General features: G+C 42.3%; 1 protein-coding gene across 1 annotated transcript in view; it reads right to left on the bottom strand.

Annotated features, from left to right (window-relative positions):
• The window catches only part of tex11 (testis expressed 11), a 67473-nt gene that overhangs the window by 14593 nt on the left and 26795 nt on the right, over window positions 1-26085 (bottom strand). Inside the window, exons 8-15 of the mRNA XM_078411850.1 lie at window positions 24556-24693; window positions 20750-20852; window positions 19287-19411; window positions 16986-17071; window positions 15046-15099; window positions 9381-9421; window positions 6464-6550; window positions 5320-5390 (exon numbers count right to left, since the gene is read on the bottom strand). Coding sequence (XP_078267976.1) covers window positions 5320-5390; window positions 6464-6550; window positions 9381-9421; window positions 15046-15099; window positions 16986-17071; window positions 19287-19411; window positions 20750-20852; window positions 24556-24693 — 705 coding nt within the window. The remainder of the gene's footprint in view (window positions 1-5319; window positions 5391-6463; window positions 6551-9380; window positions 9422-15045; window positions 15100-16985; window positions 17072-19286; window positions 19412-20749; window positions 20853-24555; window positions 24694-26085) is intronic.

Below are 26085 nucleotides of genomic sequence, written 5' to 3'. Positions count from 1 at the left end.
ATTAGCTATTTGCAACTGATCTATATCTAAAACATTGTTTTGGTGTTGGATGCAAAATGGACAGGAGAAAATAAATGATTTTTATTCAAATTCAAAAGGATCAGGTTGACATATAGGTAGGTGGGTTGCTTTTGGCTCATCTGAGTATCAAGTACTTCTAGTGATTTAAGTTGATTCCAGGAAAGTGAAGGGCTGGGTGTGGGGGAGGCTGTGGGACTGGGGCCCAAAAGAAAGCTGGTTAGGTTACTATCTTAAAGGGCATTTATCTGAGTCAGGTTCCAATGCAGACCAGGGACCTGCTCAGGTAGATTCCCTTGAAGTCAAAAAGCTAATTTAAAAAACAATATTTACATTTTGTAGTTTTTAAACTGTTGCTTAAAATGTCACTCTGCTTTGACAGAATCAATGCCATTACCCCAGCCTTGCCTGATCTCATACAGTGCCCTCCATAATGTTTGGGACAAAGACCCATCATTTATTTATTTGCTTCTGTACTCCACAATTTGCGATTTGTAATAGAAAAAAATCACATTTGGTTAAAGTGCACATTGTCAGATTTTATTAAAGGCCATTTTTTTACATTTTGGTTTCACCATGTAAAAATTACAGCTGTGTTTATACATAGCCCCCCCATTTCAGGGCACCATAATGTTTGGGACACATGGCTTCACAGGTCTTTGTAATTGTTCAGGTGTGTTTAATTGTCTCCTTAATGCAGGGATAAGAGAGTTCTCAGCACCTACTCTTTCCTCCGGTGTTTCCATCACCTTTGGAAACTTTTATTGCTGTTTATCAACTTGAGGACTAAAGTTGTGCCTATGAAAGTCAAAGAAGCCATTATGAGACTGAGACAAGAATAAAACTTAGAGACATTAGCCAAACCTTAGGCTTACCAAAATCAACTGTTTGGAACATTGTTGAGAAGAAAGAGAGCACTGGTGAGCTTACTAATCGCAAAGGGACTGGCAGGCCAAGGAAGCCCTCCACAGCTAATGACAGAATTCTCTCTTTAATAAATAAAAATCCCCAAACACCTGTCTCATAGATCAGAATCACTCTTTTTGAATTTCAGAATCACTCTTCAGGAGTTGTTGATTTGTCAATGACCATGGTCTGCAGAAGACTTCATGAACAGAAATACAGAGGCTACACTGCAAGATGCAAACCAATGGAGGAGAGAAGGAACTGCCCAAGATCCAAAGCATACCACCTGATCTGTGAAACATGATGGTGGGGGTGTTATGGCCTGGGCATGTATGGCTGCTGAAGGTACTGGCTCACTTATCTTCATTGATGATACAACTGCTGATGGTAGTAGCATAATGAATTCTATCCTATCTGCTCAAGTTCAAACAAATGCCTCAAAACTCATTGGCTGGCGGTTCATTCTACAGCAAGACAATGATCCCAAACATACTGCTAAAGCAACAAAGGAGTTTTTCAAAGCTAGGAAATGGTCAATTCTTGAGTGGCCAAGTCAATCACCCGATCTGAACCTAATTGAGCATGCCTTTTATATGCTGAAGAGAAAACTGAAGTGGACTAGCCCCCAAAACAAGCATATGCTAAAGATGGCTGCAATACAGGCCTGGCAGAGCATCACCAGAGAAGACACCCAGTAACTGGTGATGTGTATGAATCGCAGACTTCAAGCAGTCAATGCATGCAAAGGATATACAACAAAATATTAAACATGACTACTATCATTTACATGACATTGCAGTGTCCCAAACATTATGGTGCCCTGAAATGGGGGGACTATGTATAAACACTGCTGCAATCTCTACATGGTGAAACCAAAATGCATAAAAATTGCCTTTATTAAAATCTGACAATGTGCACTTTAACCACATGTGATTTTTTTCTATTACAAATCTCAAATTGTGGAGTACAGAGGCAAATAAATAAATGATGGGTCTTTGTCCCAAACATTATGCCTGCTCATGCCCCACCGAACTTAAAGCCCCTCAGCACTGCTGGGTCCTACTGCCCACCCTCTACTACAGGTAACTGCAGCAGGGGTTCCACTGGGTCTCCCCCTTCCCCCTCCAGCCAGGCGACCCCCAGTACTCCCCACATCGGTTCTCATGCCCCCCTCTGCCCAGCTAATCCACCACCCCCCCACCATACATCCCCTCCACTTGCCTCCCTGCCTCCATCCGACCCCAACCCCCACCATTGCCGGGTGTTCACCATCCCCCCTGACCTCCCCCTTTCAGACACCGAACGGTCGGTCCTCAGCAGAGGCCTTACCTTTGTTCCCCTCCGCCCCCACATCAACGAGTTCCGCGTCCGCCATGACGTGGAGCTCTTCTTCCGCCGCCTCCGCCTCCGAGCCTTTTACCATGGTAAGGAGTCCCGACCCCGCACTGATGACCCCTTCTCCCGTCTCCAACGGACCCCCTCCACTTTTACCCCCCAGTATGGCCTACTACCCCCACTAGAACTTTTTATTTCAAACTGCCGGCGTGACATCGGCCGCCTCAAATTCTCCACCCCCCTGACTAACTCTAACCTCTCCCCTCCTGAACGTGCAGCCCTCAACTCACTCCGCAACAACCCGGACTTAATAATTAAACCCGCTGACAAGGGAGGGGCTGTGGTAGTCTGGCGTGCTGACCTCTACCGCACCGAGGCCAGACGACAACTATCAGACACCTCTTCCTACCTATCCCTGGACCATGACCCCACCGATGAACACCAGACCTTCATCAGCAGCACCATCACCGACCTCACCAACTCCGGCGAACTACCCCTCAGTGCCTCCAATCTCATAGTTCCCCAGCCCCGCACGGCCCGATTCTACCTCCTACCCAAAATCCACAAACACAATTGTCCCGGCAGACCCATTGTCTCTGCCTGCTCATGCCCCACCGAACTTATCTCTACCTACCTCAACTCCATCCTATCCCCCCTGGTCAAATCCCTCCCCACCTACGTCCAAGACACCTCACACGCTCTCCATCTCCTGGATAACTTCCGGTTCCCAGGCCCCCACTCCCTCATTTTCACCATGGATGTCCAGTCACTCTACACTTCCATCCCCCACAAGGATGGTCTCGAAGCCCTCCGTTTCTTCCTCGACCGTAGAACCAGCCAATCCCCATCGACCAACACTCTCCTCCGCCTAGCAGAGCTGGTTCTTACCCTCAACAACTTCTCCTTTGACTCCTCCCACTTCCTCCAAACCAGAGGCGTAGCTATGGGCACTCGCATGGGCCCTAGCTACGCCTGCCTCTTTGTCGGGTACGTCGAACAATCCCTGTTCCAGACGTACACTGGCCCCATCCCCGAATTCTACCTCCGCTACATCGACGACTGCATTGGTGCTACCTCTTGCACCCATGCAGAACTCACTGACTTTATACACTTCACCTCCAATTTCCATCCTGCCCTTAAATATACCTGGACTATCTCTGACATCTCCCTCCCGTTTCTGGACCTCACCATCTCCATCACAGGAGAAAAACTAGTGACGGACATTTATTACAAGCCCACCGACTCGCACAGCTATCTGGACTACACTTCTTCCCACCCGGTCCCCTGCAAAAAGTCTATCCCCTACTCCCAATTCCTCCGTCTACGCCGCATCTGCGCCCGGGATGAGGTGTTTCAGACTAGGGCTTCCGAGATGTCCTCGTTTTTCAGAAAACGGGGCTTCCCCTCCTCCATTATAGATGAGGCTCTCACTAGGGTCTCTTCTACATCCCGCAGCTCCGCTCTTGCTCCCCATCCCCCCACTCGCAACAAGGACAGGATCCCCCTCGTTCTCACCTTCCACCCCACCAGCCAGCGGATCCAACATATCATCCACCAACATTTCCGTCACCTACAACAGGACCCCACCACTGGCCATATCTTCCCATCCCCTCCCCTCTCTGCATTCCGCAGAGACCGTTCCCTCCGCAACTCCCTGGTCCACTCGTCCCTTCCTACCCAAACCACCCTAACCCCGGGCACTTTCCCTTGCAACCGCACGAGATGCAACACCTGTCCCTTTACCTCCCCCCTCAACTCCATCAAAGGACCCAAACATTCTTTCCAGGTGAGACAGAGGTTCACCTGCACCTCCTCCAACCTCATCTGTTGCATCCGCTGCTCTAGATGTCAACTCATCTATATCGGCGAAACCAAGCGCAGGCTCGGCGATCGTTTCGCTGAACACCTGCGCTCGGTCCGCATTAACGCAACTGATCTCCCGGTGGCCCAGCACTTTAACTCCCCCTCCCATTCCCAGTCTGACCTCTCTGTCATGGGCCTCCTCCAGTGCCATAGTGAGGCCCGCCGGAAATTGGAGGAGCAGCACCTCATATTTCGCCTGGGCAGTTTGCGGCCCGGTGGTATGAACGTCGACTTCTCCAACTTCAGATAGCTCCTCTGTCCCTCCCTTCCCCTCCTCCTTCCCAGATCTCCCTCTATCTTCCTGTCTCCACCTATATCCTTCCTTTGTCCCACCCCCGACATCAGTCTGAAGAAGGGTCTCGACCCGAAACGTCACCCATTCCTTCTCTCCCGAGATGCTGCCTGACCTGCTGAGTTACTCCAGCATTTTGTGAATAAATCGATTTGTACCAGCATCTGCAGTTATTTTCTTATATTATGGAGGGCACTGTATATTCTGCAGATAGGGCCTCAGCAGTATCTGCCTGCTGGCCCTAATTGCCAATGAAGTCATTCTATGCCTTGCCACTCAACTCTGGGAGTATATCTCACCAACATTTGGATCAGGGGTGTGTAGGCAGACAGGGCTGCAGACAATAAATCTAAACAAAGGGCAGAGCCAGGTTGATTCAGCCCATTATGTATTAATTGCAACTCGGAGACACAATTATTTATTTCCAGATATATATGCATCCTCTCATGAATGAGAGTCAAAAGGGCTGAAGTTGTGATTACAATTTTTAATCGATTTAGTTCAGCTTTTATCTTATTGAGATTTTGGCTTCACCCCTTGACCCAGGTTCTCGGGTACAAAAACATGATTCCCTTGCATCAATGGACCTGCCCTGTAAAGTGATATCTGCAAAATTAAAGTTACAAACTGCACCTATATTATTGAGGAGCTCCCTGTACAGTGAAGGTAGCTTGTTGTTCACATATCTAGAAATTAAGCTTTTTGATGATTGGGGATAGATACAAATGGCAACATTACCAATAAAATCCACATCCCATTAAAAAAAATTTTTTTTTAAAGATACACTTCCCAAATACCATAACTCATTTAAAAAAGTTTGATAAATTATTTATATAGAGTAATAAAAATTCATACATTGCTTGAAAGGAACATTACAAATTGCTCATGACCAGGTTAATACACACCTGATAAGAAAGAGTGAAGAATTCCCTCATTCTGGCTGGGCAATCTTCGCACTGCAGTGCTGAATTCCATGCTTATAGAAATAAAACACAATGATTTTATCTGTAATACTTTTTTAAAAATTTGTTTTAGGTTACTGTAATAAAAACGATGGATTAATGGTCAAATTTTAAAAAAATCATTTATTCCAAACTCATTCCACTTATGCTATTTCTATTACATACAAAGTGATATACTCACTAAGCAGCATTCACAATAGCTCTAAATGCACAAAATCTGAATGTATACACAAACTGTGTGTGTATGTTATGACATGAATTCATGCCTGAACCTTTCATTGTTAATAAACATATTTACATTTAGTTTTTATTTGCTTTCTGATTCATAGAAGTGTAATTTTATAGAATTAAAATGTAGAATATTTGGTTTTCCTTCTATGACATTATATACAGTGTTGAAATTTAGAACAATGAATTAGATATGATTGGCTACAAGAAATTATATGTGTCATTTATCCAGCTTTCTTTTTTTTAAAATCAATCAGATGTCTGTCACCTCTTCCCACATTCCCATAATCATTAATTGTTTCTGGAATAGGATTGTGGCCCTTTTGTCTTTGAAAACATTCCAAGAATAAATTTGTCGTTCCTGAATGCCTGGACACAATATACATTCCACAGACAAATTTTATGCGGGTGTGGGGGAGACTTACATTTAAATGTTACATTTTAAAATGCAGTGGGAAAATATTCAGCTTTGGTCAGCAATGCTGCACAGATAAATCCACATCCAACACATACAGTTATGTTAAAATGAATGTGCAGTTGTAAGTACATCAGTGGCATTTCCACATCATTAACTCTGGCAATCAGAGGAATTTTAGTTTCCTGTGCATTCACCCAAGTGGTTTTTTTTAAAGGTGATTGGTGACTAATATGCATTGAGGTGATTTGCCTTTGCATATAAAAATAAGAAACTTGACTCAGTAAGATTTCCTGGCTATCTCTAAAAGATAGGAGATTCATCGGAAAAGAAAAGCAGTTAAAGTATCAAAGAATGCAGAAAGTTTGAGAAGGATAGCCTTAGACATTGGTATTTCATTAATATTTGAAGGTACATGTTTCATATTCAGCAGTACATTCTCACCTATCTTTCGGAACCAATTGGCTTCACTACTTTTCAGCTCAACACTCATCCTCCCTTCAGCTAACTGACTTATCAGTTTCTTATGAGCTATAGCAAACAGAAATAAATATTAAATAACATTATAGTGTTATCATAGAAACATAGAAAATAGGTGCAGGAGGAGGCCATTCAGCCCTTCGAGCCAACACCGCCATTCATTGTGATCATAGCTGATCATCCACAAAGGTAACCTGTGCCCAACTTCTCCCCATATCCCTTGATTCCACTAGCCCCCAGAGCTCTATCTAACTCTCTCTTAAATTCATCCAGTGATTTGGCCTCCACTGCCCTCTGTGGCAGAGAATTCCACAAATTCACAACTCTGGGTGAAAAGGTTCCTTCTCACCTCAGTTTTAAATGGCCTCCCCTTTATTATAAGACTGTGGCCCCTGGTTCTGGACTCCCCCTTTGGGAACATTTTTCCTGCATCTAACTTGTCCAGTCCTTTTATAATTTTATATGTCTCTATAAGACCCCCTCTCATCCTTCTAAACTCCAGTGAATACAAGCCTAGTCTTTTCAAATTTTCCTCATATGACAGTCCCGCCATCCCAGGGATCAATCTCGTGAACCTACACTGCACTGCCATCAATTGTCAAGAAGATGATAAATGGGGGTTAGGCAATTAGTTGTTATTTTCAATGTCTTAAGTTGACCTTTACTGTGTATGTTTTAAAGTATTTTAAACGTAAGTCCCTGGAAAACATAATTTATTGTGTGTCTCTGGCAAACCACAAGGTAAAGAAAGACATCTATGATCAAATTCACCATCACCTTCAGTGCACCAACACAGGTTGTGGGTTATTGAAAAAAATGGTAATTGAGGGACGAGGCCTCACACATTAGCCACAAAACTCACAGTCCACCAGATAACAGCAAATTTTGTCCTCCTATATGTTTCAGAGATCTGAACACCTCAAGGCAGAAGAAAATAATACCAGCATTGTCTCTATATAATTGAAACAGTAAGCCAACTGATATTAGTCTTCGACTTCTCGGTCAATATTTCCAGAATTGAGGCTGAAGTTGCACTCAGATAGTTCTGCTAGGCAGGTTATATCATTTGTAAGGTCGACACCAGACTCCTAAGATAAGCAATAGACACAAAAAGCTTGAGTAACTCAGCGGGTCAGACAGCATCTCTGGAGAAAAGGAATAGGTGATGTTTCAGGTCGAGACCCTGCTTCAGACTGAGAGTCAGGGAACACAAGTGATCTATTCAAACTTCATCGTTGGAGGAGATCATTTACTAGACAAAGGGAAAGATTCATGAATGTGCTCAAGGCCTCATGAAAAAAATGCAATGTCCCAGTGACTCCTGAGAATCTCTGGCCCATGACTTCAAAGTGGAGCAGCAATATTTGGAATGGCACTGAAAACAGCTTTGGGAACAGCATAGCTGATTATCAGCCACAATATGCTCCATTAGCAGAAGAAACTGTGGTTCCCATTCTGGTCACTAGGCCACCTCAGAACCTACAAAATTGGAATGAAAGTAAGTCACCCTGAATCTCAAGCAACTGCCAAAGAAGTTACATCATTAAACACAACTTCATTTTTTAATTACTATTTTTCCAACAGGTTCCAAGATTTTCTGAATGTTTATGAATTTCAAAGATAATTTAGTTCTGACAGCTGATCTGTCTGGAAGCAGAGACCCAATGGCTGTTCAAACTGTTCTGAGTGTCCTGGAGGCTTTCCCATGTTGAATGAGCACATATTGTAAGTGCTCAGCAAGTAGCAAGTAATTTTGAGACAACCATAAATCTGTCCTAATATAAATGCATTCTTAAAGAATGGCCCATTAAAATGTCACTACAAAGAGCAATCACAATTTCTGATGTGACATAACATTTAGAAACTTGTCCATTTACGCTTAAATTAGTTGCTTTGGACTTTGAGAAAGCATAGAATCTGCCATTACAGCTTGCGTTTCTCAAATGGTAATAATTTTGTAGACGATGGAAAAAAGTTCATGTCTTCTAATGACGTTGTAGTGGAGCCTCAGCGACTAGGGAAAGCTACTGCCACCCCCAGATCAGGGGAAAAAATTAGATATGGAAAGATTCAAAATTAAAATAAATTGTCAGACTATGCCAAATAAACAGAGGCTGTTTATACTGCAACGAAAGCTGGAATTGGGCACATAGATCTCAAAGCACATTGAGTCCAGTTATGTTGCATCCCAGAAAATATGTCCTAAGTTTATTGTAAAAATATAATACACTTCTGAAAGTGCAATCAGTGGTATATTCAAAAAAAGAGAACTGTCCTCTTGATAAATAATTTTTAAAAATAACAGATACACGTTGAAAATATAAAATTGATACAAAATACTATTCAGTAAATGCAGAAGATGAAAAAGAACAAATTGCAAACTTAAACACATTTCCGGAGTATATATCAGATTTTTTTCTCCAAATAATACCACTTTTTATAACCATCAGAAAGGTCCCTTATTTAAAGTTTCATTCAACAGATAATTTCTTCTACAATGTAGCACTCCCTTAATACTGCATATTACTTATTTGAGGCTTGTACCAACAACTGATAGATAGGTGAAAAGGCACTACCGACTTAGCGAAAGATAAACAAAATTAGCATGTGGAATGTTTATAACATTGGAATAAAACACCCCACAAAAAAAACAAGAAAATGACTGCCTGTTGGAATAATATTGAAATTATATTGTCCAATATTGGCCATTTAACAGCTGACAGCCTTTATTATAAAATCAATTCTGTTTTTTGTTATAAAGAGCTATGTTCACTTTTTAATATTGAATAAATTAAGGACTTTAATAATACAATTTAAATGGCTGAGAAGTTACAATCACACTGTGATAATCTCTGAATACAAATGATATTATTGTGCCTACCAGTCTTCAAATATGTTAACAGAGAATCCAGTCGCTCACACCTGCCAAAGTAAATAATTATTCATGGTTAGGTGCTGCAGGTTTAAAATAAGTTAGAAATTAATTTTTACGCCCAAAACATAGTCAGAATAGGGTTTACCAGAGTGGTTTCAAGAAAGGCAAGTTTCCTGTATGAGGAACGATTACGATGAGGCCTACAACTCAAATTTAGAACAATGAGAGGAGATTTTGTTAAAATCTACCAAATTCTTACATAGCTCAACAAGGTGGACACAAGAAAGATGCTTCCTTGGCTGAGAAGTCAAGAACCAGGAGACAGTGTCTCACCATCAGAAGTAAGCTATTATTGAGAGGTGCGGAACATTTTACTTACAGGAAGGTGACCCTTCAACCTCTCTACCCTGTAAGCCAGTAGAGCCTGAGTTTTTGAGTTCAGACAAAACAAAGATGAATAGATTTCTAGATTTAAAAGGAATCAAGATTTATGAAACAGTGTGTACAGGAAAATGGCACTAATATTCATGGCCATGATGAAAGGCACGGGAGGCTCAAAGAGCCAGATGGTCTACTTCTGCTCATAATTCTAATGTGCCTATGTTTTTTTGTGTAATTTTAACACAAACTTGCCACATCAGGAATATTCATTTTTGTAGAAGAGAACAAAAATCAGATATTGTAACTCTTAAGTGACTTCTTTATAATTATTTTTTGAGTTATGATTGATACAATATTGAGTGATTACATATTCATGTAGATCTTAACCTATCTCCAGTCCTTCAAACTCTCAGATTAAGAGGGCTCACCTCATTGTTTTGCTGCCCTCTAATGACGCTCCCAGTTCTCCAAAACTTAAATTTTTCAGTCCTAAGTTCTTCCTCCAATGTACTAGTAAATTCATTCAATCATTCAAGATGTTGAAATATTTTGTTCGATTTCTAACTCCTTCAAAGTATCCTTCATAGACAGTCTACCACTACCAGATCTTTGGACCAAAAACCCTCAAAATATTATTCACCTTTAAAAAAAATCACAGAACCAACAACCAAGAATCTTTCGCAATGCTCACTGCTGATGTCATTGATCTTAGTGCAGATACTTGACAAAACAGCATCTTATGAAATGGTAGCTGTGAAATTTAAATTCAGTTGATAATCTAAATTGGAAAAACTAGTCATAGTAAAGATCATTACAAAAATAATTGGATTGTCACAAAAGCACATCTGGTTCTTCAATGTCCTTCGGGGGAAGAAATCTGCCATCTTTACATAGTCAAACCTTATGTTGTTGACTCTTAAGTTCCCACTGAAATACTGAACAAGTTGCATCATGACAACGGGATTAGAAAAGAGAAAGAATAAAACCAGATGGACTGCCTGACATTGACCTAGCCACCACAAATGGACAATGCAAAGTTGCTCTTCACAAACACCTGAGGATTGGTTTCCAAATTCAAAATGCAGTTCCTTAGACTGCGTAAGCAGCAGTTAATGGATATGTACAGAATGATTCTTTGAGAATGACTATGTGCCAGACATTCCATTATAATTCCTAGCTATATCCAATGGATCAAGAGGATGAAGCAACCAGAGCAAGTAGCATAGATATTTACAGGCAGGACTAAATAGTTCTTTGAGTATACAAAGGAATGTCAAATCAAACCATTTCCTTGGAATCGGCATTCATTCCCTCAACTAGTGTTTACCAACTGGCTACAATGTGTGTCATCTGCAATATATATTGCAGTTACTTGCCTAGATTACTCCAACTCAAACCCACAAACTCTACTATTGAGGAGGACTACATCAACTAGCACATGGGAACACCATCTCCACCTGTAGACTCCTCCAACTCATACCACATCCTGATTTGGAAATCTATATTTATTACTAAAGAGTACATGGGAAATATCATTTCAGAGACAGAACTGGTAGAGGGAAACCTATAAACATCTGTGGTTATTCATAAACATAGCACAAAAAGTAAGGAAATTTGTGTTTGGTAGATTATTTCTTTGTTGTAACAATGCTTCTTGGCAATAAATCTTATACCGTTGGAAAGCCTGTTTATTTCCCTTTTAAATGGTGCCACATTTGTAAGGAACATGCATTTGTGGGATGAGCAGCAGAGCTGAGTATATGGGTTGCGCCCATGAAAAATTTGCCAAATCTTCTCTGCCAATGCCAAACAGCTTATTCTGCTGTTGCTATTGACTCTTGTTTTGAGCTTCTGGTACCCCCAGGTGCTGACAATCAGGTGCCTGATTGGCACCTGATTGGCAGCATCTGTGAGCATGGGCCCTACTACAGTGGTCAGTAGGTGTCTGCTCCAAGAATTGGCATGCCACGTTTGACTGATCTGGATAGGGCCCCGTGCGATAGGGCAACTTCAAGTTGGTGTTCCGCAAAACCAAGTTGCGGCATTATTTGGAGTGAGCCCTAGTACCATCTCCAACGTGAAGGCCAAGTTCCATATAACGGGGGATGTCAGAGACAGGCCGCGAAGTGGGCGTCCCAAGAAGACGACCCCCGAAGATGACCGTTTCCTCACCCTGTCAGCACTTAGGAACCGTAGGCTGTCTTCTACAGATTTGCAGTCAAGGTTTGCAGGACGATATGGCCGACGGCTCTCTGCCCAGACAATTCGGAACAGACTGCACGCAGCCGATCTCCGGTCTTATAGGGCTGCCAGGAGGCCTGCCATGACTGCCCTTCACCGTCAGGCCCGTTTGCGCTGGTGTCGGCAACACGTGCACTGGAACCTGAACATGTGGAGGAACGTTATGTTCAGCGATGAGTCCAGATTCTGCCTACGGCAGTTGGATCATAGGGTCAAAGTGTGGAGAAGACGCGGAGAACGCTATACTGATTGCTGCACCGATAGAGTAACATCTTTTGGTGGAGGCAGTGTGATGGTGTGGGGCGGCATCTCCCTCACTGGAAAAACGAGGCTAGTCATCATTGGAGGCAATCTCAATGCAGAGAGATATCGAGATGAGATTCTGCAACCAGTGGCAATCCCATATCTCCACAGTCTGGGACCGAACTCTATCCTCCAAGATGACAATGCTCGCCCCCACAGAGCAGGGTTTCTCAGAGACTACCTCCAGAATTTGGGAGTGGAGAGGATGGAATGGCCTGCCAGCAGTCCTGACCTCAACCCCATTGAACACTTGTGGGATCAGCTTGGGCGTGCTGTTCGTGCCAGAGTGACCAACACAACCACGTTGGCTGACTTGCGACAAATGCTGGTTGAAGAATGGGATGCCATCCCACAACAGTGTGTGACCAGGCTGGTGACCAGCATGAGGAGGAGGTGCCAGGCTGTTGTGGCTGTGTATGGTTCTTCCACACGCTACTGAGGCTCCTGTTTATTAAATGAATAAATTGTTAAATTGCCAATATGTCTTGTTTCTTCAGACTTCAATCATCCAATCCACCAAACAACACCGAACAAGTCAATGGCAGAATAAGCTGTTTGGCATTGGCAGAATAAGCTGTTTGGCATTGGCAGAGAAGATTTGGCAGATTTTTCATGGGCGCAACCCACATACTCAGCTCTGCTGCTCATCCCACAAATGCATGTTCCTTACAAATGTGGCACCATTTAAAAGGGAAATAAACAGGCTTTCCAACGGTATAAGATTTATTGCCAAGAAGCATTGTTACAACAAAGAAATAATCTAGCAAACACAAATTTCCTTACTTTTTGTGCTATGTTTATATGCTGGTGTGAATTTGTGAATGAACTGCAGTGGGAAGACCAGAAGAACCAAGGAGACCAGGACCTTCCGAATAAGAGAGAAGGGAGTCAAGAATGTTTTATTGTCATAAGTCCAGAAACTGAACAATTAAATTCTTACTTGCAGCAGCACTACAGATATGTAAACATAGTACTCTGTAAACATCAAAACAACAAAAAAAGTTCAGTATATAAAAAAAACAAATAGTAATAGTGCAAAGACAAAAACAATGTTCCCCAAGTCTATGTAGTTGGGAACTTATTTGGAGGTTGTCGTGTTCAATAGCCTGATGGTTGTTAGGAAGAAGCTGTTTCTAAACCTGGATGTTAAAGTTTTCAGGCTCCTGTACGTTCTTCCCAATGGCAGGATTGAAATAAGAGCATGGCCAGGGTGGTGTGGGGCCCAGAGGAATAATGCAGGTTACCTTTTTGATGCAGCGACTCCTGTACATCCCTTCGATGGTGTCAAGTCAAGTCAAGTCAATTTTATTTGTATGGCACATTTAAACAATGGTGGGGAGGTCTGTACCCATGATAGACTGGGCAGAGTTCACCATTTCTTGCAATCTTCTTCGATTCTTGGCATTCGAGTTGCCAAACCAGGCCGTGATGCAACCAGTCAATGTGCTTTCCACTGTACACCTATAGAAGTTCTAGAGAGTATTTGTTGACATGCCAAATCTCCTCAGTCTTCGAAAGAGGTAGAGGCATTGATGGGTTCTCTTTATGATTACATCAATGTACTGGGCCCAGCACAGATCTTCAGTGATATGCACACCCAGGAATTTGAAGTTTTTGGCTCTCTCCACCACCAACCCGCCAATGAAGGCAGGTGTTTGGATCTTCAGCCTCCCTCTTCTAAAGTCAGCAATCAGTTCCCCGTTTTTACTGACGTTAAGAGCAAGGTTGTTGTTTTGGCATCATTCCGTCAGTCAATCGATCTCCCTCCTCTACTCTGACTTGTAAACATCCATAATTCATCCAACAACGGTGGTGCCATCAGCAAATTTGAAGACGGAGTTGGCAATATGTCTGGCTGCACAGTCATCAGTAAAGAGCGAGTAAAGCAGGGTGCTGAGCACACAGCCTTGAGGTGCTCCTGTGCTGATGGTTATTGAGGAGGAAGTGTTACTGTAAATTCGTACTGATCAAGTTCTGTTGATGAGGAAGTCAAGAATCAAGTTATAGAGGTGATGATGTTGAACGCTAAGCTGTAGTCTATGAACAACTGCCTGATGTATGTATTTATATTGTCCAGGTGGTCCAAAGCAGAGTGGAAAGCCAGCAAGATTGCCTCCTCCGTTGACCTGTTGTTGACCTTAATAATTAATACACCCTTTAAAATTTGGTCAAATCCGAATGCCTACTGACACATCGACTTGTAAACACTGGAAAGAGTGCAAAAATCCCAGACACTTTGACACAATACTGGCACCCAAGGTTAGAATACAAGAATAATTAAAGATTTTCAAGATTTGCCTTTGAATGTTTGCTTTAGTTGTTACTGGCAAGAGTTTCGGTGATGATGTCAACAATGAAAAAATAAATCTTGATCCAAATTCCTACTGATGCATAAATTTATGAGAACCAGCATGGAGTATATCAATATCTTTCACCAATGAGCACGTTATTACCAGATATTGCTGAATCTTGCTGAACAGCGCCCTCAGGTGGAAAGCCTCAAACAAAAGTGAAGCAACTGTACTTTTTACTTTTGGTTACTGAAAATAAAGTGTTGCAAAATGATCTCAATAACACTGCAGTAAGGTCTCAGTGGCTCAAAATTCAAAACAATGTTGTCCTTCAGTGGTAAGCATTCAAAGCTGTATTCACCCATATCAGTAAAATTGCAACCACTTTTAACACAGCTCTTAGAAACAAAATCACTGGAACAAAGCTACTATCAGAATAAAGATCAGGAAATTACCTTACGTTTTTATCATCAGTGTCCAAAATAGAAGGCACAAGGCGAATTAAACTTCTGCTTAAAACAAATTGTGGAAACATTTGTTCAGAATTTCTCCATATAAAAAACTCTCTAAATACTCAGAAAAAAAGTCTTATAACTTGGAATAAGATTTAGCCATTTAACAGCAAGGATTTCTTATCTCTAGATCGTGAATCTTAGGAATTCTCTATCACAGAGTAGCTGAACACTGAATATATTCAAGGCTGAAATGGACAAGAGTTTTGGTCTTTAGAGTTTATAGAAAGGAGATCAGGTCAACTTTAAATCAGACAGGATCTTACTGAATACTGGAATCGGCTTGAGGAACTAAGCGGTTTACATCAGCTCCTATGTTCTTTCATCTGCAGGCATTACTGTGTAATGCCTAGAAATTCATATGCACCAGAAGAGCACTCCACAAGATTACTAGTCGTGGTGTCAATAACTTGTTACAAGTGCCACAGCTGCAAAAATCTGTGGTATTCAACATCGATTACATTAAATGTGAATTATCACTGATTGCAAGTTTGTCATTGCATGCTGTGAAATACACACAAAGGAAATTATGATGAATGCAGAGCTGATGTTGGGTCCTGGGAGAAAGAGAGATCTGGTGATTAGGGACTCAGATGCACCTAGAGATGAGAGTAAAAAACCAGTGAGGATTGGAGTCCGTGGTGATTGGTGGTGACCTAAGATCAAAGACTAGGTGGTTGGGGGATGGAGAAGGGATATGTGGCGCTCAAACTTGTGGGCATGGATCATAGTCTGGATTCTCCATTAAGAATCTTACATAAAAAAGCACCACTTTAAGTAAAGTATTTTGTTGTGAGCACAATTGATCCAGGAATAATCAAAAACTGGTATCCCACAGAAGATGTAGACACAAGGAACCGCAGGTGCTGGTTTACAAAAAAAAACCCAAGAAGCGCTGGAATAACTCAGCTTGTCAGGCAGCATCTCTGGAGAATATGGATAGGTGACATTTCAGGTCAGGACCATTCTTCAATCTGATTGGGTTGGGGAGAAGAAAATTGGACGAAAGTGGAGGTAGATACAGGTGAGGAGGGGGGGGGGGGGGGGTTGATTGGCAAATGGTTGGACAATGGCCAGAGCTAAAAATACAAAAAGTGAGATGAGGAGATAAGGAAAGAAGAGGCACTAATTGTGAAGCCAGCGGATGGAATATAGGTGGAAGGGAATTGGGGGGGAGGGAGGGTAGAGGGATTGGAAAGGGAAATCGGTGTGCATCTAGGTGGGCACATGGAGAAGATGGGGACCAAAGTGGGGAGGGGAGGTGATGGGTGTTTTTAGATTAACTATCTAAAATCGGATAATTCATTTATATCATTAGGTCGTAAGCTACCCAAGAGGAAAATAAGATTTGTTCCTCTAGTTTGCGTGTGTCCTCACTCTGACAATAGACCCAGGAAAGAAAGGTCAGTGTAGGAATGGGTACAGTATAGTGATATGACAATGATATTCACCTGAAGCTTCTGCAGCTGACGTAAACCACCTCCCAGGTTTCAAGTGACTATCATATTGTCATCCTCTGTGGGTACTGATATGAGGGAGTAGAGCATGGACAACTAATTAGATGGAGAACTATCCTGATGCCACTTTGCATCCTAAAATAACTTCCCATCCGTCCACTCTGTTTACTGCGAGTCAAAAATGAACATTGCAAGGAAGTTATATCTAAAATTTAGTTGAGACTCTGAAATGAGGTGTCATTAGTCAAGTCAAAAATATTGAATTGCCATATGTACCAAAAATATTGAATTGCCATATGTACCAAAAATTAAATTCTTACTCAAAGCATTCCAGGATAAAGTTGCAAAAATAATTCAGTTTTAGATTTATCTGAATGACCAACAGGATATCTCATTTACAATACCACATTAATGCTAGTTCTGTACCTGAGAGCTGTGAATAATTGAGTACTGTCTTGGGAATATTCACATAAATACTCAAATGCTTTTCTGGCAACATCCTCCTGGTCATTCTAGAGATAAACAAGTACTTGTCATTGATCACATTGTAAAATATTAAATCATCACATGACGCATTTAGATAATTAAAAAAGAGAAATATCAGTTAATTCAGAACATTCATTATTGATAATATTCATTTTAACTGTGCTTTATAATGAAACTTTTAACATTGTATTTGATGATGATAATAATATTTATGCAAAAGGATATTCACTGGGAATTGTCTGCAAACCGTTAAAGAATAGAAATTTGTTCTCTGGTGCAACCTGGAAATACAGTTGATTTCCACTTGGGACCAGGTTCAAAAGAAGCTCAACACAAATTTTATATATATTACTTTATATATTTTAGTGCATGCAACCAGATTAATTTTTATCCTTTTACATATCCTAAAAATTATCAGTAACACTCAAGTGTTCAAAATAGCTGACTGTACTGTCTGCTGAACTGTGGAATTAGGCTTTTAATGGAATTTCAAAATAAGCACAGCAGGTAATCGCAATGTTCGTAAATTAAGAGCTTGTTTAATCGCCTCTAAGAAATGCTTTTATCAATACAACCCATTTATCAAACATTTGGAGTGCCATTAAAGCCAAATCTCTAAGCACCATTCCCATCAGGTCATCCTTTGTACAATAACCGAGCATTGAATAGGATGAAGATATTTTCTTGAAATGACAACATATCAATGACCTTTCTTCTTGGGCAGTACCTCGGGGTTGAGGATAACTAGCGTCCACTCCTGGTCTTTGGGTTTTGAGGTAGCTAATTGGGTCAATGTGGGATCAGCAGACTATGACATAAACTGGGAAGAAAGTGCTTGATGGGGCAAGTAGATGGGCGGTATGGGTGCTGCATTCCTCCTATCAACTTAGCTGGGTTAAAACATGTCTGTGACTGAAATGGAATTAGTTGTCAGCTAATAACACTAGGCTGAGCAAGCTTGTTTAGGAAAAAACAAATAAGTAATGAGACCTTGAGGCCTGCAGCTATAACAACATGTAATAAGGAAGTGGGATAAGACCAATTTGTTTATGAAAGAAGGTGATTTGGACTGACTTGATGCCTCATGCAGTAATTAGCTTTGTTTTGAAAATAACTTTGTTTCTGTGTGAGGGTGGCTAATTGTTTTTTTCAAATGTAGCTGGCATCTGTTTGTAGATTAAGAAAGGAGCAGGGTCTTATTGATTATACGACTGCAAGCTGTAAGCAAGTGCACTGGTCGTTCCTTGGGCCAGGTTCCAGAACGGTGCCATGACCCACAGGTTCTCCAGGTCAAGCCAGTATAGGCTTATATAAGCCAGGACAAGCCAGTATAGGTAGGAGATCCTGGCATTCAGTAGAAGGTACCTTTTGTATTTATTATTTTAAATGGTTGAAGTGTTCTTTTACCATCATTGATCCGAATTCTCAAAATAAGCTTATATTTTTGCAGGTAGCCCCTGAGTTTTTTTGTCAGGTCTCAGATCTGGATTTTCAAATATCTTTATGTCATTAAACCTAAGGCTGTGATGACACATTGAAGGGGTAGTGAATTTCAATATAGGCATTTGCGTTTGCCGCAAGGTATGAGAAGTGGTCGAAGTTTTCCATGGTCAGTGAGCACAGGGTGAGAAAATCCTGAGCTTGGCCATTCTCTTGTATGCTTTTGTTATTTCATTCTATTAGTGTAACCCTGTATTCCCTACTACATTAGATGATCATCCAATCTTTTCTTAACAAAATGTATTCATTTCAACTGTTCCCTGTAGTGTTGAGTTTCATATTCTTACATTCTTCACAGAGGCATTTCTTCTGAATTTCCAATTGGATTTCTTGATGACCTATGCGCTTTCCCACGAATGGAAACATTCCATCCGCTTTGGCTCCACCAAAGAACTTCAATTTTATAGACCTCCATTAGGTCTACCCTCATACTCTATGTGTATTTCTTTCTATCAATCAGTTCTATCAAATATATGTAAACAGATCTAAATCACAGTGTGATGGTAAAGTTTAATGCAGAACAATGTACAAAATATGGAAAGTATGCAAGTTTCCCAGTAGTAACAGTACACAATTAACTTTTCATAAATAATTTTGGGAATGGATACTGTTTACATTAACATGCAGTGCACTCTGTTTACTGAAGTCATTTACAATTTAGAACATTTCTTCCTGACAAATTATTTTCGAAAATCTAATTTATTTTCATTATTCAGATCTTTCAAAACTAATCTTCATTACCTCTAGAGCAATTTGTGTTGTGAGACTCAAAATATCAGTCACTGGGATTTCACTGGTTAGCATATTATCCTCATGTCCTTCTGGTTTTTTGGCAAGTTTCCCGATTGTTTTAATTGCCTGCACAGCTGAAGCACAATAGGAATATAAAGAAATTTAATCTTTCCAGTCATATTTTATAATCATTACATTGAAATACCTATTATTTAACTTAGAATACACATTTTCCTTCTGCAGTGATATGGTTAATTGCAGAAATTTTACATTACTATTATATTTTATACATAAATTATTTAACGTAACTCCATTCAAAAAGTAAAAGTACAATTGCATTGTCTTGTGTATTCATCATCCTTCACATTTCATCATCCTTCACATTTCCTTGCAATTCTTCCTAAACATTCCCTGAAGAAGGGTCCTGATCCAAAACATCGCCTATCCATGTCCTCCAGAGATGCTACCTATTCCAGCACTTTGTGCCTTTATTCTCTAAACTACGATATTCTTGTAATTAAATAGGTAAATATTCTGGGCAATTAAATAGGTTCCTTGCCTTATGTTTTCATTTAGGTTTATACCTCTCCCCTTCCCATCCACATATCATTCTCCCATCCCACTTTCGCTTCCATAATCAAAAATATTTCTCTCATTAAAATTTTAATAAAGTAAGACTCTCAGTCTATAAATTGACTTGTAATGTAGAGGTAGGTCAAATACCGTGCAGGGGGTCGACAAACAATTTGCTTGTAGACGTGCGAGATGAAATTCATTTAAAGTACTAATTGAGTTTTACACAAGTGTTTTCTCTTTGCATAGTCCGTAAGGCAAATTAGATTATATCTAAGCCAAGGAATGAGGGAGGCAGGCAGTCGGCCCAAGGAAAGGGAAAAGCAGGTGGGCAGAGGCTAAATGGGGGTCAGAGGTCAGGTATCATACTATCCCGGATCAGGAAGTGGATTTATTCTACACACGGAAGGTCAAATGTAAGAGGGAAGTATACAGTAGATGGCAGGGGGCTTAGGATCAGGGACATACAGATGGATCTTGGTTGGTAATGAAGACATACAGCTTCCTGACCTTCACAGATGGGGCATTTTTTTCTACAAGAGGGAGCTGCATATATGGAACAAGCTGCCAGAAGAAGTGAAAGAGGCTGGTACAGTTATGATATTTAAAAGATACTTAGTCAGTTACATGGATAGGAAAGGTTTGGAAATACATGGGCCAGGAGCAAGTTAGTGGAACTAGCTCGGTTAGGCAATTTGGTCGGCATGGATGAGTTGCGCCAAAGGGCCTGTTCTGTGCTGTGTGGGTCTGAGACACAAACAAATGCTTTCAAAATCTACAGATACTGGAAATTGGAAATAAAAGGTCATGGGCCAAAACATTAACTCAATTTCTCTCCCCCATGTAAATTGATTGGCCTGCTCAGTATTTCTAACATTTTCAGTTCTTGCAATAAATACCTTTTGATACATCATTTTCCAAAATGGCAATTTTGTAGACACTAAACTGTGTAAAGATATTATCGGGGTCAATTTGTTCTGCTTCTTTTATGGCCTCTTTTGCCTAAAGACAAAAAGAGACTAATTATGACACTTAATAATCCACATCCTAAAAAAGTCTGGCTTCTCATCTCTGTAAGAACTAAAGTTAGCATGATTATTTCAAACAGTTAATAGAAGTATTCCGCTGAAGAAGCTGTCAAATGATGCTTAATTTGAGGCTCGTTCCTAAACAAAATTTTGTTATAGTAAGAGAATCTTTTATATGACACCATTAACAGAATAAATGTGTAACAAAGAAAATCAGACATTAAACAGTGAAAAGAACTACAGGGAACCACTATGTGATAGGGATGAGGTAGGGGGTGGGTTGTATTCATAAAAAGAAATCCATTACATAGTTTTCCAGAACACAAAAGCTGCATGCGTCAAGAAATTTTTTGGAAAATACAGTTGTGTTGATTTATTTACATTTTATCCACGTAAATTCCAAGAGAACGAATTTTATTCTTTATCTTAAACATTTGAATGATGATTTGTAAATTCTATAAGGGCAAGTAAGTGTGAATGCGTCTGTGCCTATGTGTGTCTGTGCCCGTGTGTGACTGTGTGTGTACGTGTGCATGTGCATGTGTGCGTGAGTGTGTGTGTGTGTGTGTGTGTGTGTGTGTGTGTGTGTGTGTGTGTGTGCGCGCGTGCTTGCGTGCGTGCGTGTGTGTACACACTAACATTTTGGTCAAAATCCCTTCTTCTGAACTGTTGGGAGAGAAAGCCGGTCTTTTATTTGAAACTAGCCGGGCGTGGACCCGTTGGGTCCAAAACTCTCCTGCGGGCCTGGCAACCCTCCGTGCAAACCTCTCCTGCGGGCGCGGCAACCCCCGTTGGGTGCAAGCCTCTCCTATGGGCCCGACAACCCTCCCCAACTGATGATCCGTAAACCTGTTGCCAGCTGGGGAGTGTCCCCTGGGGCCGTGGGCGGGCAAGGGGGGAGAGGAAAGGGGGGAGAGGAAAGGGGGGAGAGGAAAGGGGGGGAGAGGAAAGGGGGGAGAGGAAAGGGGGGAGAGGAAAGGGGGGAGAGGAAAGTTGAGCGGGTCCAAAACTCTCCTGCGGCAACATTCCGTGCAAATCTCTCCTGTGGGCGCGGCACCCCTGTTGGGTGCAAACCTCTCCCGCGGGCCCGGCAACCCTCCCCCAACTAACGATCCGTGGACCCGATGCCAGCCGGGGAGTGTTTCCCGGGGCCGTGGATGGGCGAGGGGGGAGAGGAAAGGGGAGAGGGAGCTACTCACCTCAGCCCCGAGCGGCCATCGCGTCGGCCAGAACGAGCCATTAGTGGAAACCTCTCATGCAGTGGCAGCGACAGCCATCTTGTTTGACCGTCTGCCACCGCGCTGCACCACGAGAAGCAGGTCAGGCGCGGGGCTTGCCGAGACGGCGCCAGTCCTCCCGGCACTGGGGGGGGGGGGGGAGGGGGAGCGCATTTACTAAAGTTTAAGTTAATTGTTTTTAAAATGCAACAAAACAATGAATTGAGACCGCAGGGAATGGTGAGTAGGGTGGGCCTAAAATTGTTGCGTTATTGTGTACCGTTTTGGCTGTATTTCGGGAACAATTCTATCCACAAACCCACAAATATACAAGATGAGTTTTAGTATTTAGACTAGACTGAGGTGGACCTGTCCATCCCCTTTCAAACCCCCTTATCTCCCCATCCTCCCCCCCACTCACCCACTCCATCCCCCCTCAACTCCCCTTATCCCCTACTCCTCCCCTCCCCTTACCCACTCTATCCCCCCTGAACCCCCCTCCTCCCCTCCCCCCTGAACCACCCTCCTCCCCTCCCCCCTGAACCCCCCTCCTCCCCTCCCCCCACTCACTCCATCCCCCCTCAACCCCCCCTTCTCCCCTCCCCACTCCATCCCCCCTGAATCCCCCTCCTCCCCTCCCTCACCCACCATCTCCACTCAACCCCCCTCCTCCCCTCCCCCCTCACCCACTCCATCTCACCTCAACCCCCCTTATCCCCCCTCTCCTTACCCCCATCCCCTCACCCACTCATCCAACTCCATCCCCCCTCAACCCCCTTATCACCCCCCTTCCCCCGCTCCCCCTTACCCACTCAACCACTCCACCCCCCCCCCTCACGTGGCCGGAAAAGCTACGGGTCGCTGCCGTTTGCACCATCGCAGGTGCAGAGTGACGTCAAAAACGCAGTTCATTCTCCCGGCGGAGGGGGGGGTGCAGGTGAGTGGTTGGGGGAGGGGGTGAGGGATAGGGGGGGGTTGATGGGGAATGGAGTGGGTGAGGGGAGGAGGGGGGTTCAGGGAGGATGGAGTGGGTGAGTTAGTGCCAGCTCGTCGGTCCACAGCCACCCCCCCCCCCCCCCATTGGCCGCCACTCCCGTCACTCTGGAGGGTCCTATCGTGCCCCCCCCCTCATTGGGCATCACTTAGGCGGTCCCATTGTGACGTCATACGCTGAACATGGCAAGCATCAGTTTAATAATTTTTAAACGTTAAAATCTCTCTAACTTTAAAAATATGACCAATTTGAATGAAACTTGTGTTAAACACTCCCCAGGACAATGGTGAGTAAGGTGGTCCTAAAATTGTCGCACTATCATATACCGTTTTTTGGATGAAAACCACATAAAGTAAAAACCACACAACGGGCACAAACAGACAACGGGCACAAACATAGGGAACAAATAAGATGGTTTTAGCAATATATAGACAGATGTTAACTATTTTGCTGCCTAACCTGCTGAGCATTTCCAGCATCTGCAATTTTATGAATTTGATTAATAATACAACACTGAACAGAGACTATTGACTATCTTTATATTAGTCCGACACACAGCTGCCACAAAGGACACAGAGTACAATGAACAAGAACTATAAGGAGTTCCTTAACAACAATTAGCTGTTTCATCTGATGAGCACCTTTTTCAGTCAGAGAGTTGTAAATCTGTGGAATTCTCTGCCTCTCAAAAGGCAGTGGAGGCCAATTCTCTGGATGCTTTCAAGAGAGAGTTAGATAGAGCTCTTAAAGATAGCGGAGTTAGGGGGTATGGGGAGAAGGCAGGAATGGGGTACTGATTGTGAATGATCAGCCAAGATCACATTGAATGGCAGTGTTGGCTCGAAGGGCCAAATGGCCTACTCCTACACCTATCGTCTATTGTCTATATCAGAGACTTTTGGAGGCTGGGGCTTCCACTTTAAGTGGCAAAATCCAGTCATTTTGCAGTCCAGCCATCTGGACTTGAGACACCCCTTTGCATTTGGAATGGGAAATACAAGGGAATCGCAAGAAACTGGTCCCGCATAATCTGGCATAATAACTCTTGATCTTTTCCGTCACTATAAAACCTTAATATACAAAAGTTTCCACTTGTTAACCAGTGCTGTATAGAAGACGTTCAAATGTCAGCTGAAGCCAAAGAAGCTTCCATTTAAAAAGTGCAGTTGCAATTTATATTGTGGAGCATGCCTTTAAGTTCTGCTATCAGGAAATGATACTCGTCTTACTGCTTATGTATGCGCTCATAGTGATCATTATAATTAGCAAGAAACAAATAGTGCCTTTTGCAATACATTGAATGGATACTTCAAAATAGTTGAACCTACTTGCAGCAGGGTATCCAATTTAGCGTTCACTCTTCCAATGGCATAACCCAATATATGTTTTCTACGCCACAAGAAAACTGTCAGTACAAACCTTGCGATAATCACCTGCAAGAACAGACCAATATAGAGTAAATTTACCTGTTCCTTCTGATTCAGATGTAGATAGCACGATGTTCTGTTTCGCTGCAGTCTAGCTAGATTCTGATCCATTTGTCCAGCAGAAAAAAAACTTGACGAATAATTGTACCATTGGAGTGCCTCAGTATAATTCTGCATCTAAAAAATTAGGAAAAACTTGGCTGTTAAAGAATCCCTGACTCTCCAAAATTTAAAAAGTGTTTGGATTTTTCAGAACACACAATTAAACTTATGCCTCAACAAATTAGAATGAAGGAAAACGATCTGTTTTGAAAACTGGGAAGAGAGCGACCAAGGAAACATCTTGGTTCACTGAAAAAGAAAAAGGCTGGCTGTAAATGCACTCAAGCACGGAAGGAACTTAATGAGTTGAACAGAGTGAACCATACTTTCTATGATTACATATTGCTAACTACAGAGGTGTAAACATCTGTTTTTCAATTTGTTATGGAGTCAAAAAGCTTTTCTTTCACATCCATTGTTTTGCAAGGCATTTTACACTCTTAACTTTGAAATGTAAATACTTATGCCTTCATAGCCATGTCCTCCTTGGACACCCAACTTTAGGTTAATGTATCAGGAGCATTTGAATGCTCTGGGCCTGTACTCGCTGGAGTTTAGAAGGATGAGGGGGGATCTTATTGAAAACTATTGAATAATGAATGGCCCTGAGTGGACATGGCAAGGATATTTGCAGTAATAGGAGAATCTAGAATCAATAGACAATAGGTGCAGGAGGAGGCCATTCGGCCCTTCGAGCCAGCACCGCCATTCAATGTGATCATGGCTGATCATTCTCAATCAGTATCCCGTTCCTGCCTTCTCCCCATACCCCCTGACTCTGCTATCCTTAAGAGCTCTATCTAGCTCTCTCTTGAATGCATTCAGAGAATTGGCCTCCATTGCCTTCTGAGGCAGAGAATTCCACAGATTCACAACTCTCTGACTGAAAAAGTTTTTTCCTCACCTCAGTACAAAATGGCCTACCCCTTATTCTTAAACTGTGGCCCCTTGTTCTGGACTCCCCCAACATTGGGAACATGTTTCCTGCCTCTAACGTGTCCAACCCCTTAATAATCTTATACGTTTTGATAAGATCTCCTCCCATCCTTTCCAAATTCCAGTGTATACAAGCCTAGTCGCTCCAGTCTTTCAACATATGACAGTCCCGCCATTCCGGGAATTAACCTAGTATACCTACGCTGCATGCCCTCAATAGCAAGAATATCCTTCCTCAAATTTGGAGACCGAAACTGCACACAGTACTCCAGGTGCGGTCTCACTAGGGCCCTGTACAACTGCAGAAGGACCTCTTTGCTCCTATACTCAACTCCTCTTGTTATGAAGGCCAACATTCCATTGGCTTTCTTCACTGCCTGCTGTACCTGTATGCTTCCTTTCAGTGAGTGATGCACTAGGACACCCAGATCTCGTTGTACGTCCCCTTTTCCTAACTTGACACCATTCAGATAATACTCTGCCTTCCTATTCTTACCACCAAAGTGGATAACCTCACACTTATCCACATTA

Source organism: Rhinoraja longicauda, chromosome 15 (assembly GCF_053455715.1).
Source record: "Rhinoraja longicauda isolate Sanriku21f chromosome 15, sRhiLon1.1, whole genome shotgun sequence".
NCBI lineage: Eukaryota > Metazoa > Chordata > Chondrichthyes > Rajiformes > Arhynchobatidae > Rhinoraja > Rhinoraja longicauda.
This window is presented reverse-complemented; position numbering and strand designations above follow the sequence as displayed.